Below are 15,788 nucleotides of genomic sequence, written 5' to 3'. Positions count from 1 at the left end.
TTCCCTCTTTTTTCCTTTTTGTTTCAGGTATCTGTGGCCCTGATTAGCTGTATCCCATCCAATCTGTTTGCGTGAACAGGCACACTCTAAAGCAGAGCTTTCCAAACTTTTCATGCTGGTGACACACTTCTTGGACATGCACCATTTCACAACAAACTAATTCAGCTTTACTAGCAAACTGGAGGTTAAACTAACCCCTTTCCAGCGTTTGCACGACACACCTACACACTGCAGCCAACACACTAATGTGTCGCGACACACAGTTTGGAAAGCTCTGCTCTAAAGCATAAGGTTTTGCTGGATTGAGCAAAGTTCTACCCAGTGTTTGTGACCAGCACTTGGGTATTCAGGTGCAAAACAGCTTGAAAATCTTCATGGTTCAGATTATACTCTCATTTGGGTAGTGCCAGCCCAGAGGTGCAATCCCTGATGCCTGCCTTGGTGTGTGCCATTAGGCATCATACAAGATTACTTTATCATCCACCCACTCTCAGCTAACAGAACCGCATCCCATATGTTTGTTCTTATTTATTTTGAAGTTTTCCTGCTCTTCTCCCATTCCTTCCTAACCTGAAATCAACATGCTATTGGGGAAATGGCAGTGTAGTCAAATGGTTCCTCATTCCTGAAAGGCTTTTTCTCCACCTCTGAGGATGCTGATTCACCGCGGAGTGTGATAATGAAGCAGCTACCTTGATCTAAGTTGTGAAGGGTTTCAATTGAGTTTGGAAAACACAGCTAGAGCTACAAATTCTCTTCACATAAGCACACTCACCCCCTCAAACTGACACACTACAGCATCCCCGTTTCACTAGTTAACACAGTTCTGTGTCTGAAGCATACAGAGCAAATGAAATATCCATAAACATAACCATTTTTTAGAGGACACTCAGTTACATGAATCTTGAAATGCTAAAATGATTTTGCTTTTTGACCCACAAAGACATCATCATAGTAAAAAGCTTGCAGAGTAATTTACACAGCCAAATTACATTTATTATTTAAAAACACCCACCAAGTAATCTGATTTGCCCTGCTTGAATGGATATATATCTGAATAGTTCAAAAATACATTTTCAAGTTGTTATTTTTTCAACAGCAACCAGTTAGCCACTTTGGATTATATTAAATTAATAAAACACATATTAGATTGCCTGTGCATTTTATGTTCTATCTCATGTTATAATCCATCACCCTTTATTTGTAATACAGTCATATTTCCGGGAGAGGAGGGAATGCAAGAAGGAAGCTCGTGTCTGAATTCATTTATTGTTCCATTGATATTAGAAAGGCTAACAGTTTGCACAAATTTCTTCTTCTGCGTACATGCGCTATTTAGGACACAATTCATTTGCAGTTATCCACTTTTAAGTAGCTCTTTTGACGCAGTAGGAGATATTTAAGTACAATGCTTAATTCTCCCATTCAGATCAACAGAGCTCACCTAGAAGGATTTAACTTTGGCTGATCATGGCCTTACTCTCTAGAAGAGGTCAAGACTGTACAGTCACATATACATCAAGAAGACTATTCTGAGATAATAAACTAAATAAATAAATAAATGAATCTTGCATTACAGTTTATGCAGATTTCAAAGTTAATTTTAAAATGTTGTATTCAAAGTTAAGAATCTTAACTTGGTGGAAAATTAATAAAAATTATTTATATATTTTTAAAAAAAGAATCTTAAGTAGGGATCTAGTTCTTAAAATTCAGACCCCAGCGTGTCTGCTACAAACAGGTTCACTTCCAGCAGTGACTGCACTAGGACAGATAGGGAGTTTGGTTGCAGATTGGATATATGACATGGCCTGTTTCTTATTAGTCCTCCTCTAGCCCACCACAATATCCAACTACTGGCACAAGAGTCGAAGGGGTGGGATATAAATGAATAAAGAATCTTTAATTTTAAGAGCATTGTGCCAGACAGAGAACGTAGTACAATGACAGCACCTTATCAATTCTTGTCTCTCTGCTGACTGTTTGTTTCTTTAATTTTGCATTTAGCTCCACCAGCCAGCCCAGACGCAGGTGGGGCAAGCGGCATCCCAGTCCAATCTCCTACATTTAGCTCACAGTCAAGCATCTATGTCTCAGAGCCCCGTGCGGCAGGCTTCCTCTTCCTCTTCTTCCTCCTCCTCATCTTCAGCTTTGAGTGTTGGCCAGTTAGTCAGCAGTAAGTATAGCCTTCTTGTTATCCTTATTTCACTTTCTCCATCCCAACTTTTCTTCCTTGCTTTTGTGAAGTACCTGTAAGTACGGCCAACTGGAAAAATAAGCAAGTCATTGACTGCTGAATGGTGCAAAAGCCGGTAATAAGAGTTTTAGGCCTAAGTTAGAATTTTTGTATGCAATGTGCATTAGTTCTGAATGTGGCCCCACAGACTGACTCCGATGCCCAGTCCCACTGAGTCAGTCCAGGAGGATGCCATGATCAATGATATCAAAAGCTGCTGAGAGATTGAGCAGAAGTAACAGGATGGTACTCCTATTTCTCCCTGATGATAATCTTTCTGGGTGACTAAGACCGATTCAGTTCTGAAAACAGGTCTGAATTCAGATTAAAGTAGATCTAGATAATCCAGGGGCACAAACCGTGGCGTGGTGTGCGCCATTTGGCACAGTAGCTAAGAATTTGTCCATATGTGAACTAGACAATTAAAAAGTTTGTGGCACAGTAAACAGCGTAGCAGAAAACCATGCAGAGAAAGGAGGCCAAGGCAGATGTATGGGGAAAGAGAGCTTGTGTCGTAATTGCGAGGAAATAAGCAAAAATGGTCTCCCTGTAGAAACTCATCCCTGCCTGTAACAGTTAGAAACAGTTATCATGTGACACTTGTGAGTCTTTGTGCTTTTACCCATATTCCTGCTAGCAGATGGAAAGGGAACAAAACCTCACAACGTGGTGGCCAGGGTAGGAATCAGCTGCACAGGGAGGCCATTCTCTGTGGCAGGCTTACTATAACATGTCCTGTACCCCACTTCTGAGTTTTAATTAGTTGGTCTGCACACAATTGAGACGCAGATGCAGTTCTGCTGCTGTAGCTAAATCAGGCCTGGCCTGTAAACGGGAGATCTATAGGGAAAGCACAAAAACCCCAGGGTCACCATGAAAAAAGCCCTCATCTATGTTCTGTAGAGTTTATTATACATGCCACCCCAATCTGCAAGATTTCAGGGGATCCAGGTGCCTACCCAGGGCCTGTGTTTCGTTTTGGAAATAAGACACAGTGAAAGCTATGGTGCCTTTATGATATATGGTTTTATTTGCATATATATATATATATATATATATATATATATATATATATATATATTTGCTTATATATATATATCAATTCTTGTCTCTCTGCTGACTGTTTGTTTCTTTAATTTTGCATATGCACACACACACACACTTGAACCTAGATGGAGAGAGTTTAGAGCATCCATACCCCAAGAGGCTCTGGTCTCCTCCCTAAGCACAGCACTGCATTCACAGCTTGTCCTAGCCAACCCACACGGTGCTCTGCCCCTTCTTCTGCTTCCCAAATCACTTGCAAAACTGGCCACTTTTTTCCCTGTTGATCCTTCCTGAGCTCCTAAACCCCTTTGGTCTCTGCCCACCAACACACAGCTGGAGGAGGGTCCCCTGTCTTCCTTGCCTGGCAGTCCTTGCTCTCTCTTGATGGTTTCCTTGATGAGCCTTCACAGGTCTCTGTTTCTTAATGCCTTACACTCAGCTAGCCCCCGACAGGCTGGTCTGGCTCATTAGCATAAGCCGCATCCAACAGCATTTGGCACAGTTTAATCAAACCTTGATTAATTCCAACTTTTGCTAAACCCAGGAATCATGGGTTCCTTGCACCCACAAAACTCTGGCACCTCATCACATAACAATTAGCAATGCAAATAGATGATACTTGAAATACAATTTAACCAGATGCCATAATAATAATAATAATAATAATAATAATAATAATAATAATAATAATAATATATTATTATTATTATTATTATTATTTCTACCCCGCCCATCTGGCTGAGTTTCCCCAGCCACTCTGGGCAGCTTCCAATCGAGTGTTAAAAACAATACAGCATTAATTAAAAACAATACAGCATTAAGCTGGGCAGCCTCAGTTCCCTCTCTGCCTGTTTTCAGAATGTTCACTCCATCCTAGTCAATCTAGACTAAGAATTTGATACAAAAACTCTGTGATGGGTTAGGAGAATTTGTAAGGAATTCTAGTCAGTAGAATTTTGAACATCAGCCTGATAAATAGCAATTTTCCTGCAGCAGTTCTGCAATAAGTCTGAGAATAGTTGTGAGCACAAGACGTTGGTCTGCACACTGAATTGTAGCCAAGTCTGGACCACTGATGACTTGCATTTAGAGAAATGAATTGATTCTTGTGGCAAAAATATTTCACATTGGAACATGTCAGGAATGAGGTGATAAATGATAGAGACATTGTGCCATGGGAATGGCTTCACTATATGCAGGAGTGAACAGCGCTTTGAAATATTCCACTATCCCAGTCCCATGCTGTCTCCACCGGCTTCGGGAATGCTTTCATTTAGCAAGGGATCAGTTGCTGAGGAGGGGGGGTTGGGAGGGTACCACCTCCAACTGTTGTGTCATTTCCCTTGATAAGTCCTAAATTGACCGCATTTCCAGCACCAAAGGAGCCTTCCTCTGCTAGATAGCTTTTATTATGTGCCCTTTCAGGGACAAAAGCTGTGTCAGTACATTGCGACGGAGGCAGAAGACCAATTTATTCTCGCAGCATTATGAGCATTATCTTCTGAGGGTCCAATGAAAAAATAAAGCAGGTGTCAGTGTTACTATTTTAAGGTTGTGCTTGCATCACCCTAACGGGCCACTGTTTGGGGTGATGCAGAACAAAAATCTTGCAAAGGGTCCAGTGTACAAACACTGTCTAGTTAAATGACCCAAACACCTTGAAGATAGTTTTTGTGATGCAGATTTTAAAGACAAAATAGAACAAAATATCCATTGCCTTTTTACTAAGTTAACACATTTCCCAAAATCGGTTCTCTCTTTAGTTATTCCCCAAACCTACTAGGAACTAGTTTTACTGGATGAACTCTTTGAGAATGATTCAGGGCCTGACTGGGCAAGGCCCCCAACTGTCTCCCATACAAGCACTATGAAATATCTGGTCAGCAGGCATTGTTTTTAATGCTTTCCACCACAACTCCTTTCACCCTAAGTTGGCAACAGGAAGGCATCCAGTGCCTTTGCTCTATCTTTTTGTTTGCTTCCCAAAGCCATGCCAATAACGGAGGTTACGCTCATTCCATTTTATATGCAATGAAGAATTCAAACCCTTTTCTTGTATTCCAACAGATCCCCAGACAGCCTCCAGCGAGGTGGATGGGGTAAACCTTGAGGAAATCCGAGAATTTGCCAAAGCTTTTAAAATCCGACGCCTGTCACTTGGTCTCACCCAGACGCAAGTTGGTCAAGCTCTAAGTGCCACAGAAGGTCCAGCCTACAGCCAGTCTGCCATCTGCAGGTAACAAGATACACAGCAAATGCTCATTTTCTCCAGGCCCCTCTCTCACGGCTTATTATTGCTTCTTCTGCCGCCTTTATTGCTTTAATCACATGTCCGTGGAAAAGAGCTCCTTTGTACGGAAGACGTAGAGAGAGGAGTGGATGCTCTTGTGATGGAGTAGATATATTTCAGCACACGTCCTTAAAATAACTTTCATCTCCTTCCTCCCACCCTTTACTTTTGTAACAAGTAGGAAACAATAAATATGTTCCTGGCCTTGAGACATAATTCAGTAGTGGAACGGGAGACCCTGCTGCTGCTGCTGCTGCTGCCGCTACTGCATAAGCACCAGCTGACCCTCTTCATGCTGTGCCATTTTCTACAGATGGGGTTACTGAACAAATATTTCATGGATGCTTCCCTGCCAGGTTTAAGCCTGTAGTACCATAGCTCGCACTTCACATCTAAGATGTTAATGATGATTTTCCCGAATGATACAGAGGAGAGTGCAGGGAATCTATATAAAGCCCTAATGGCTTTTTTCAGACTTTCTGGGATTAATCATATATCACTCTCCAGTGTTTCAAAAAAGCATGGATTCAAGTCGGGGAAAGAATAATGCCCGGAGAGTGACAAAATAATGAAACCAAAAGCAGTCTTGACAGAGTTAAAGGTCTTCAGAGCAAAGTCCCTATGTCTTCATGTGTGTGTGTGTTACACTAATCCCATGTTTATGCATGAGGTAACAAACACACTTAGGTAACAGCTTTTTTCTCTTGGGCAATGCCTCATAGTCCTCCTCCATCAGTGAAAGCCAAGAAACCAACTCTAAGCTCATTTAAGTGGATTTTGTTCTTGGTGATCCATGAAATGCTCTGTCTTTTTATCTGCTCTTTATACTTTTAATGTATTCCCCATAGAACGGAAATGTACTTTTCCTGCAGTTTAAGACTAAGGTTATAAATAACATCAGTATGGGGTAGTGAGCTTGCAGCTCACATTTTGCTCAATGATTTTCCATAAAACCCATTGATTGTTGTTAAATACAAAAAGCTCCATAGGATCCTCTCACTTCTATGGTGTCCCCTACTGTTTTTTCTTATAAGATACCTCCCTGTAGAAAATAACCTTTATTCAGTCTATACAAGGATACCACTGCTGGGAAATTTGTTTCAAGACTTGTATATCGTTATTCCAAACATCACATACTGAAGCACCAACACGAACAAGGCACACAATTGTTATGAAAATGGCTTTCCTCCCCACTCCCTGTTATTTAACTTTAACTTTATTTCATCTCAGTGGTCAATTGGTAGAAGAAACCTAAACAAAAAGAGGGTTGTTGTTGCTTTTAAGACAACTGCTATTTTATATTTTTGCATTGCACTGTGACATGGTACTATAAATCCACCCAGCTGGATTTGCATGTGCTTGGTTTAATCATCCCAGTTTTTTGTTTTGTCTAATGCACAGCTGCTAACTACATGGGATGCTTCGCATATCCCTTTGAAGTCCATGGCAAATCCCTTGGAAGATTTCAATGATGCTGGATTTCAACACAGATCTGAATGCTTGGAATTATAATATATGAAATTCCTTGAACAAAAAATATGACTGGATTTAATTCCATGTTTAATTAATGGATTTAATTCCATGTTTAAGAGACCTGCAGTCACATATTGTTGCAGATATGTAGAGGAAATGACCAAAATGTATCTTTTTTTTAACCTACAGATAGCTTACATGACTAAATAAAACATTGCAGTGCTTTACCATGCCACAAAATTGGCAACAGCTTAGTAACATGGTAGCTACTGCCTGATAAATTTTGCACTATATATGCAAAAAAAGGTAAATGGACAAAATTATGCCAGGATCGATCCCATAATTAAGCAATCACCAACAGCTGTCCAGGCCAGCCCTTCACAGGGGCCAGCAATTTTACAGAAGGAACAGATAGAGAATTCTTCTCCCCACTGCCACCTACAGTACACGAGACGCCGCCACTTAGGTAACAGGAAGAAAGATGACAAACTTGATGGAAAATGGGTCAAGCAAAGGACAGTATTATGATGGGTTGTGCAAAGAGTCCAGTAGGCCTCAGGTCAGGGGTTAGGCACAGATAGATATTATGAGCATGGGAGCATGGCAGAGAGCAAGTGTTTTACAATCTTGGTGAACATGGAGGTAGAAGATCATCAATTCATGGCCTATGTAGGATGGATGATGATGGAATTCTCAGTCTTGTGAGCATCGTAATCTAACTGGGAAATGGGAACGTTATTCCAATAATTTGTCCAGGTAGCTGAAATATTTAAGGCCACTGGTGGCTTTGGCATTGCGATTCAGTTTAACTGATATATATTATATATTCCACTCCTTTTGTACTGAACACAACGTTATCCAGAAACTTTTTCCCATCAACAATGGCTGATGAATTACTCAACTTTGTCCAAGTTCAAATTTGCTATGTATACAGGGGGACAATGCGAATCACTAGAGTTTTCTATTAAATTCTAATGTGACAGTGCTAAATAGCTGAATAGGCAGGACAGTTCTCAGACCTACCTCAAGAAAATGGGAGAGAAATCTGTAGACATAAGTTTCTCAAACAAACCCAGAGTTCCTTGGGTCTTGAGCTGTGATTCACAATTTAGTTACCCCACAGTTGCTCCCAGGACCTCAGGGTGCGTACATAGAGTCATCTCATTTTGTCTTAGCAGCAGCCTTTTAAGTTTGGTTTAGGAGGTGGTGGCTCCTCACCCAATGCTAGCCTGCTGACTGCAATAATTTCAATCTAGTCAAACCCAACATGTTAGCCAATCCAGGAACCACTTCCTTTAGTAAAAAAATTTTTTAAAAAAAATGCGTTACGATCCCTTTGACTGCAATGGGATTTCAAAGGGCTTGTTCATCCAGCTCTTGTAATTAACATTTAAGGGAAATGGTTTTTATGTACTGTTCAACATGAACATGTATATGCCCGTCGCAAGCATGTACATCGGGGATGGGGAACCTGTGTCTCCTCCAGAGCCGTGCCCCTGGCAGAACTGTCTAGTTTGGGCCCCCTAGCCACGGACAAATGAGCTCTTCCCTCCGCCTCTCCTCCAACCTCCCCCCACCTCCACCCATTCAATTCACCCTCTATTTAAAACCATTTCTCATGAGGCAATAATCAATATTCATATTTATGGACATATTTATAGCCAATTTTGCGCCCTCTAATCATCTGCGCCCCTGGCAGGGACCCACCTCACCACCCTCTAGCTACGGCCCTGGTCTCCTCCAGATGTTAAAGGGTTCCAACTCCCAGCAGCCCCAGCCAGAATGGCCAATAGTCAGGGGTGATGGGACTTGTAGTCCAGCAGTATTTGGAGGGCCAGAAGTCAACCGCACCAAGTCTATTATAAATGGAGCACATTCTTTCAAGGGCAATGGCACTTCTGCAAAAGTATTACATTCTGAGACCTATATTGGGAATATTAATTGGACACTGCAAAATGAATGAATGTAATTTATAAAACTACAAAAAGAGTCATTTGTTAAGTCAACCGGTGATGCCGGACTTGAGCAGGACATGCTTTACAAAGACTAAAGTCCTCGGTATAGTTTTCTTTTTCTTGATGGCGTGGAAGATTTGTAAAATCTGGTCTAGCAAAGGACTTTTGATGGCAAAATGATACATAGAGGACCTCATTTACAGGAAATGATATCATTCGGCACAGTGTGCAGACATCCCACAATAAACCCAGCTTGAGACCACAGTATATTAGTCCACTATTATGCTGGGTTTCATCTGGAAGGCATGAGTTTCTTTTAGTGCAGCTACTTGTGGAGGCATTGAAGGTAATTACAATGTGTCCAGCTGTTTGAACTGAAGACAGCAACAGCTTTGGGAATTCTTTTCCTACCCAGAGAAGGGACACGGTGTTAACTTGCATACAGTGAAAATTGCTTAAAAATGAAAAGGAAAAGGAAACCTGAAATTCAGAGGCTAACAGGCACTTTGTGAAATTAAAACAGCAGCATTTGAGCAATATGCTACAGGAAGGGAACAAGATCCCAGTAGAAGTAAAAATGAAACAAAATGCCACTGATGTCATTTCCTGTTTTTTAGCTTTTGTGTTAAGCTTGAATATTGTATATAGGATTTTGAAGGGGGGGAGCAAGCTTTGAAATCTGAAATATGTGCCTTCGACAGTAGTAACAGAAGTGAGAACTCAGAGCATGCACAGAGTTCTATCCACTTAAATGAAGGCGCTTGATCTGTATACACCTTCTTTAACCATTAAGGCTTAATGCATGTATCTTCCAATGTGTACCACAGATCCACGTGAGCCACTGAATGTACATGGATCTCTGGAACACAGCAACTGGGTATATGAAGTAGCATTCTGACAGCAGTTTGTCACTGTGATTGTTTTTGTTTGTTTAAATAGATATCTATATATTTGTAGAACTGATAGTTTTCATAATCCATTGTAAATATCCTCTGCCAGTCGATTAGGCAGGTAGGCAGGAAGTCCCAGCTGGCAGAGCATCAGTGTAAGACTCTTCTTTCTCAATTTTCCCCTCAGACACACCATCCTGAGAAGCCACTTTTTCCTACCACAGGAAGCCCAAGAGAACACTATAGCTAGCAGTCTGACAGCCAAACTGAACCCTGGCCTTTTGTATCCTGCCAGGTTTGAAAAGCTGGACATCACCCCTAAAAGTGCCCAGAAGATAAAGCCGGTTCTTGAACGATGGATGGCTGAGGCTGAGGCCCGCCATCGGGCAGGCATGCAGAATCTCACTGAATTTATTGGAAGTGAACCATCCAAAAAGCGCAAGAGGCGGACCTCATTCACGCCGCAGGCTCTTGAGATCTTGAATGCCCATTTTGAGAAGAACACGCATCCCTCTGGGCAGGAAATGACGGAAATTGCAGAGAAACTGAACTATGATCGGGAAGTAGTTAGAGTCTGGTTCTGCAACAAGAGGCAAGCACTGAAGAACACAATTAAACGCCTAAAACAGCACGAGCCTGCGACGGCAGCCCCAATGGAGCCCTTAACAGACTCTCTGGAAGAAAACTCTTAAACTGATAGATTTAAAGGAAGAACACACACGAACAAACAAAACTTTAAACATTTGAACTCTGTAAAGATGCTCTTTCACCATCCTTGTAAGTAAAAGACTCAGAAAACTACAAGATGGACAGAACAATTTATAAATGTCTGTGGGTTTTCCTAGATAAAAACAAACAGAAAAAAATACAAAAAAAATTACACAGCACTTAGTGTGTGTGTATGTGGTAGAACTAGTTCCAAAATAAGCCAGTGTTTTTTTTAAATGGACTTTAAAGTAAACCAAATAACTGCTTACTTTTTCCTGTATATTATGAAAATGTGAACATGTTTTATGGAAAAAGAACCCAACTACAACAGCAAACCTTTAACTGTTTTTAAAGGAGAGAGAGTACAAGCCTGCCACCTGGAGGAGTGATTGTAGCCTTTCAGGTATCAAGTGCTTCTTCACTATGAAAACTATTAACCAAAGTCAGAAACATGGCATTGAAAACTAGATTGTTAGTCTACTCTTTTATGAGCGCTACATTGTGTTATGAATTTTTACATTTGTACTTTGCAAAAAGAGGAAAATAATAATAACACAGGACTCTCTTTTCCCCCTGCATCCTCTCTCACATGTTCAGCACATGAGTATGCTACACTTGGTTTGAGCTACGATTCTCAACCCTCTTGTTTGGCATACACAGTTTTGTGATCTCCAAATGTTTGTGTGCCAAAATGACTGTTTCTCTAAACGGTGGGGTTTGCTTACTTTATTTTTTTAACCGAAGATCTTATTTATTTGCAGTTTTGATTCAAATTTGGTTGACACTTTGTTTCGGCTGCCTTCTCCATCCCAACACCATTTAAATTTCTTGTGTGAAGACGTGGACTTTTTAAATTATGCAGTGTGATGATGACATTATAAGGACATATTGAGCAACTTGAACTTTCGCTTACAGTATACAACTTGCCACTTACGCTGTCCTTTGGCCACGAACTAGGAGAGGTTACCAAAGCTACTTTTGTAATATAAATATAAAATGCACACGTGGTCCAATATACTGCATCATTGTTTATGGTTCTATCTATATGAAGCAATTTCTCTCCAAAGTCTGATAGCCAAAGAACTTTCTTGGGATTCTATTGAAAAGCAAGCTGATGGCAAATGTAAGAACATAACAAGGATTTTCCCCCTCAAACTGCTGCATCTCTAACTTTCGTTTTACTGTTTCCACTTTCACTGTTTGTTTGTTTGTTTGTTTGTTTGTTTATTCCTGCATTGCAGGGGATTGGACCAGATGACCCTCAAAGTCTCTTCCAACTCTACAATTCTATTATTCTGTTATTCTGTTCTCCCCCCCTCTGGCAAGTGCTACTTTCAGAACTGTGCACAGACACAGAAGGGATTATGTGAATGCCAGATTTGACTGGATTACTTAATATGACTTGTTACCTAATTTTTTAACTGGGACCCGGAAGCAGAAATCACTGGCACTTATCTTGGCTGTCATCCAAAACTTCATGGCCATTCAGTCAAAAGGGTACATAAAGCCAGAGCAACAAAGTTCTTATCTTTATCCCAACATCCCCATAATATTTGGATTCAGGGTCCTAGATAGAAATCGGTGTTACATCCTGCTCCAGGCTTTGCAAAATGCATTAGAATCTGTCATTTCTCGACCTCACCATGGTGTAAATCTGAAGTTACTCATCTTTTTCAACACAACTCATCATGTGTGGCTGAGAGTCAAATCATCCACAGAATCTGTAGCCTTAAAGGTCCCACCTCCCTTACAGGTTCTTCCCTCTCTCACTGGAAAGTAAGAGGAGATGGTTAAATGGCTGGTCTAAAGCAGATGGGATGCAACATCTGTTTCAATGGGCTTTGGGTCTAGTCCTCAGTTTTCAGATTGTCACCAGGGGCATAATCCATGCTTCATTTCAGTTGAGCTTGCACAGCAGAATTATCTGATGGTTTGTGTTTCCAAACACGGCATGCCAGGAAAATAGTCAGTGGCCAAGCAAATGCTGGCTGCATTCATAAGAAGGCCGCTATGAGCACGTCACAAAATATTTCCTTGCCTTGGAAAAACTGATCATATGATCTGAATGAACATTTGCCCTCCAAATTAGAAATAGTTGACTAAAGCCCTTATGAAAACTATGTAAGCATACTCTTCATACAAAAGAAATTAACAGTGTGCAGACAGAAAGAATAATGTATACTGAGGTTAGATGTAATTGAGAAAGCAAAGAGGACTCTAATTCCAAGCTCTGAACAAGTCAGAGGCAAGAAATGGTGATTCATGATGGGCATGTACAAAGCCTGTGCGTTTTAGGTTTTATTTTGTTTATTTTTGGCAGAGAGTAGATTTCTGCTCATGTTAGGAATGTGATTATAGGACTATTTCTCCTGCCTATGTACACCTATAGTTCAACTGCGAGCCTTGTAAGCTGAGGTCTGAACTTGCTCTACAGCAAAGGGTGTGCCTCTTCGTAATAGAAATCATGAATTTAAATCCTACTGCAGTAGGTAAGAATGATTAGATTTCTGGATTGGCCATGGGTTAGAAAAAGTCCCATGTCAAGTCTGGATTTTAGTACAGATGTTCACATCCATCATCTGGCCCTGATAATCAATAACTGCCAAAATTCAGTTTTAACAACAGCAGCTTAATTTAAAACAACAACAACAAAGCTTGCCATCTGCACCCTAGTTATGATGAACTTGAAATTAAAACTGTCAGGAGTATCAGGAGACCAGCCACAAATTATCTAGAAAACTGTCAAGAGCTCGTAGAACTTTGAAAACCCATCTCCTAGTGCTCTGCCCATCTCCCCCAGTCATTCCTTTTTCCATTCTCAAATATCATCAAAACCAGAGCCTTGCTCCTGGAAGCAAAAATATACTAGCCATTTACTGCTTCAAAACTTAGATGTCAGATTCTCCATGGAACAGTTAAAAAGTCTGCAATGGAAATTTCCAGGAAGGAACATTAACCAAAGACTGTATAAAACACTTAAAACCATCACAGCAACAGTTAGACAGAAACTATTTCCTTTCTAAACTTCACACTGAAATTGTGTAAGTTAGGACGGTGATAATATAAAATGAAATAAATTGCCATCATGAAACAAGTTTTTTGATTTTCATCTTTCTACTCATGGAACCATTAACATGTCATAATGTTCTCTTTTTAATAGTTTTTTCTGGTTGTTATCACTTATTTTTACAAGGGAAAGTGTTAGGTTCGTTTTTAACAATCAGTTTTTTCGCTCAGAGGCATAACGGAGTGCCTGAACAAATTTTTACATGTATATGTAATTCATAAAGGCTGCAGGTATAGGGAGATTTTTTTTTCCTCTCCCCAAACAATAATTATTATTTCTATTTGTAAATCTGTTCTGGGCTCCAAAGAGCCCTGTACACACACCTAGAACATTCCCATACGTGTACTAGAGTTCTGTCAACTTCCCCTTTAACCACAGCCAGTGGCGTAGCGTGGGTTGTCAGCACCCGGGGCAAGGCAAGTAATTTGCGCCCCCTAACCCGTGGATTTGCGCCCCCTAACCCTAACCCCCAGATTTTGCGCCCGGTGCGGCCAGCCCCCCCTGCACCCCCCACGCTACGTCACTGACCACAGCCCCTTATGCTGCTTTGAAAACATCCCCCAAACCCTCAAGAGTGGTTTCCAGGGCGCTTGAGGAGCTGCATGAAGAAAGTTTTTCCATGAGCAGCTCATGAGATCCTGCTCAAATTATATACACAGCAATTATATACGAAGCCACCTTTGGGCGGTGACGAAAATATAGCACACTAGCAAATAGTGGAGGAAAAAACAAGCCCGTTTCTTACTGGAGATAACGGCTTCATTAAGATGTAATGCTAAACCATGGTTTTCTATTACAGTAATGATCCTAATCTCTCTCAAAGCTTGCAAACCTCTCTCTCTCTCTCTCTCTCTCACACACACACACACACACACACACACACACACACACACTTCCTCAAGTGTGTCCGGGAGGAGACAAGAAGCTTTCACTTTTGTTTTGGAATTACTGCAGTCTAGTTTGTCATTCAAATCCTAAACTGTGGTTCTTCTTAACTCTGGTTAGTGAAAACAAGCCAAATTCATAAGTTGTGGTTTGAAGTAGGCTTGTTTCCATTCGGATTAACTGCAGCATGTCTGGGATCAAATGACAAGGCAATCTGCAATCCATCAACAATGAAAACAGAAGCTGCCAGCTGGGCTCATGGCTGCTGGGCTGCTTCTCGTAATATGATATATTAGTAGTAGTGCGTCCAAGCCAGGCCAGAGGCATGTCAGGTTTACCTTTCTTGAGGAGAGAAGTAAGTTTTGCGTAGGGAATTAGCAGGAGTTACTGAGCTGGTTTTTGTTCTTTATTTCTGGGTGCATCTTTTCCCACTAAAGCCTAAGGTTTGCTGCCCTAAATAATATTTTTTTTGCTAAGGATGGGATACAGTCACTCGCTGGAACAGCTCCCTGCTCCAAACCACTACATTATCTCAGAGTCACAAAGACGTTAATTTGGTGTGTGAAACAGATCTGATGCCAGAAATGTTGAGGCTTGGACTGTACAGATCAGAAAAAGAGACCAAGTCCATTCCGAAGTTTTCAGTTTATGTTCTAATCACGCAAACGAAGAAGTAAACACACCAAGAAAGCAAAAAGGAGCTAAGAAGGAACAAGTAGAGGCGTGTCAAAGTACTCAAGCTATAACCAAAAAGAAATATGTATAATGCCTTTGCTCGTCTTCTCAATGCTGGACCAAAGCTCAATGTTTGTAGGTATATGCACATTGTATAGATATGGCTAAATGTTGCTGACAATCTTGCAATACTAAACTGTTACTATTTTAAGAAAAGAAAAGAAAAAGAATACAGAAAGAAACTGTTCATCAGTGTTTTACCTCAGCACTCTACTTGTACCCAGCTCATGAGCAACACTGAATTAAGGAATTTAAAAAAATAAAGGAAATTAATTTCCATGTAAATGTTTGACTGTAAAAAAAAAAACCTGTTTCAGTAATATTTTGTACTGAGCTTTTTGTCATGTAGTTTGCTTGTTTCCGACTTGAGATTATGTGGGGCACATTTGTTTATTTATTGTTGAGAAAGTGGTTCTTTTTTTAAAATTTTAATTTTATATATATAAATATATATTTTGGTCCTATGTGCTGTCGGGTGCAGTTCGTAAGTTCTGTTCTTGCA

At 40.6% G+C, this 15,788-nt stretch overlaps 1 protein-coding gene across 2 annotated transcripts in view; it reads left to right on the top strand.

Moving 5' to 3' along the window:
• Positions 1-12,225, top strand: part of POU6F2 (POU class 6 homeobox 2) — a 305,380-nt gene extending 293,155 nt beyond the window's left edge. For both annotated transcript variants that reach the window (XM_081931098.1, XM_081931099.1), the window contains exons 8-10: positions 2,008-2,176; positions 5,351-5,519; positions 10,079-12,225. In XM_081931098.1, coding sequence (XP_081787224.1) covers positions 2,008-2,176; positions 5,351-5,519; positions 10,079-10,583 — 843 coding nt within the window. In that variant the 3' untranslated portion in view covers positions 10,584-12,225. The remainder of the gene's footprint in view (positions 1-2,007; positions 2,177-5,350; positions 5,520-10,078) is intronic.
• Positions 12,226-15,788: the final 3,563 nt, after the last annotated feature.

The sequence above is a fragment of the Podarcis melisellensis genome, assembly GCF_964234715.1.
Source record: "Podarcis melisellensis genome assembly, chromosome: 12".
Classification (NCBI taxonomy): Eukaryota; Metazoa; Chordata; class Lepidosauria; order Squamata; family Lacertidae; genus Podarcis; species Podarcis melisellensis.
This window is presented reverse-complemented; position numbering and strand designations above follow the sequence as displayed.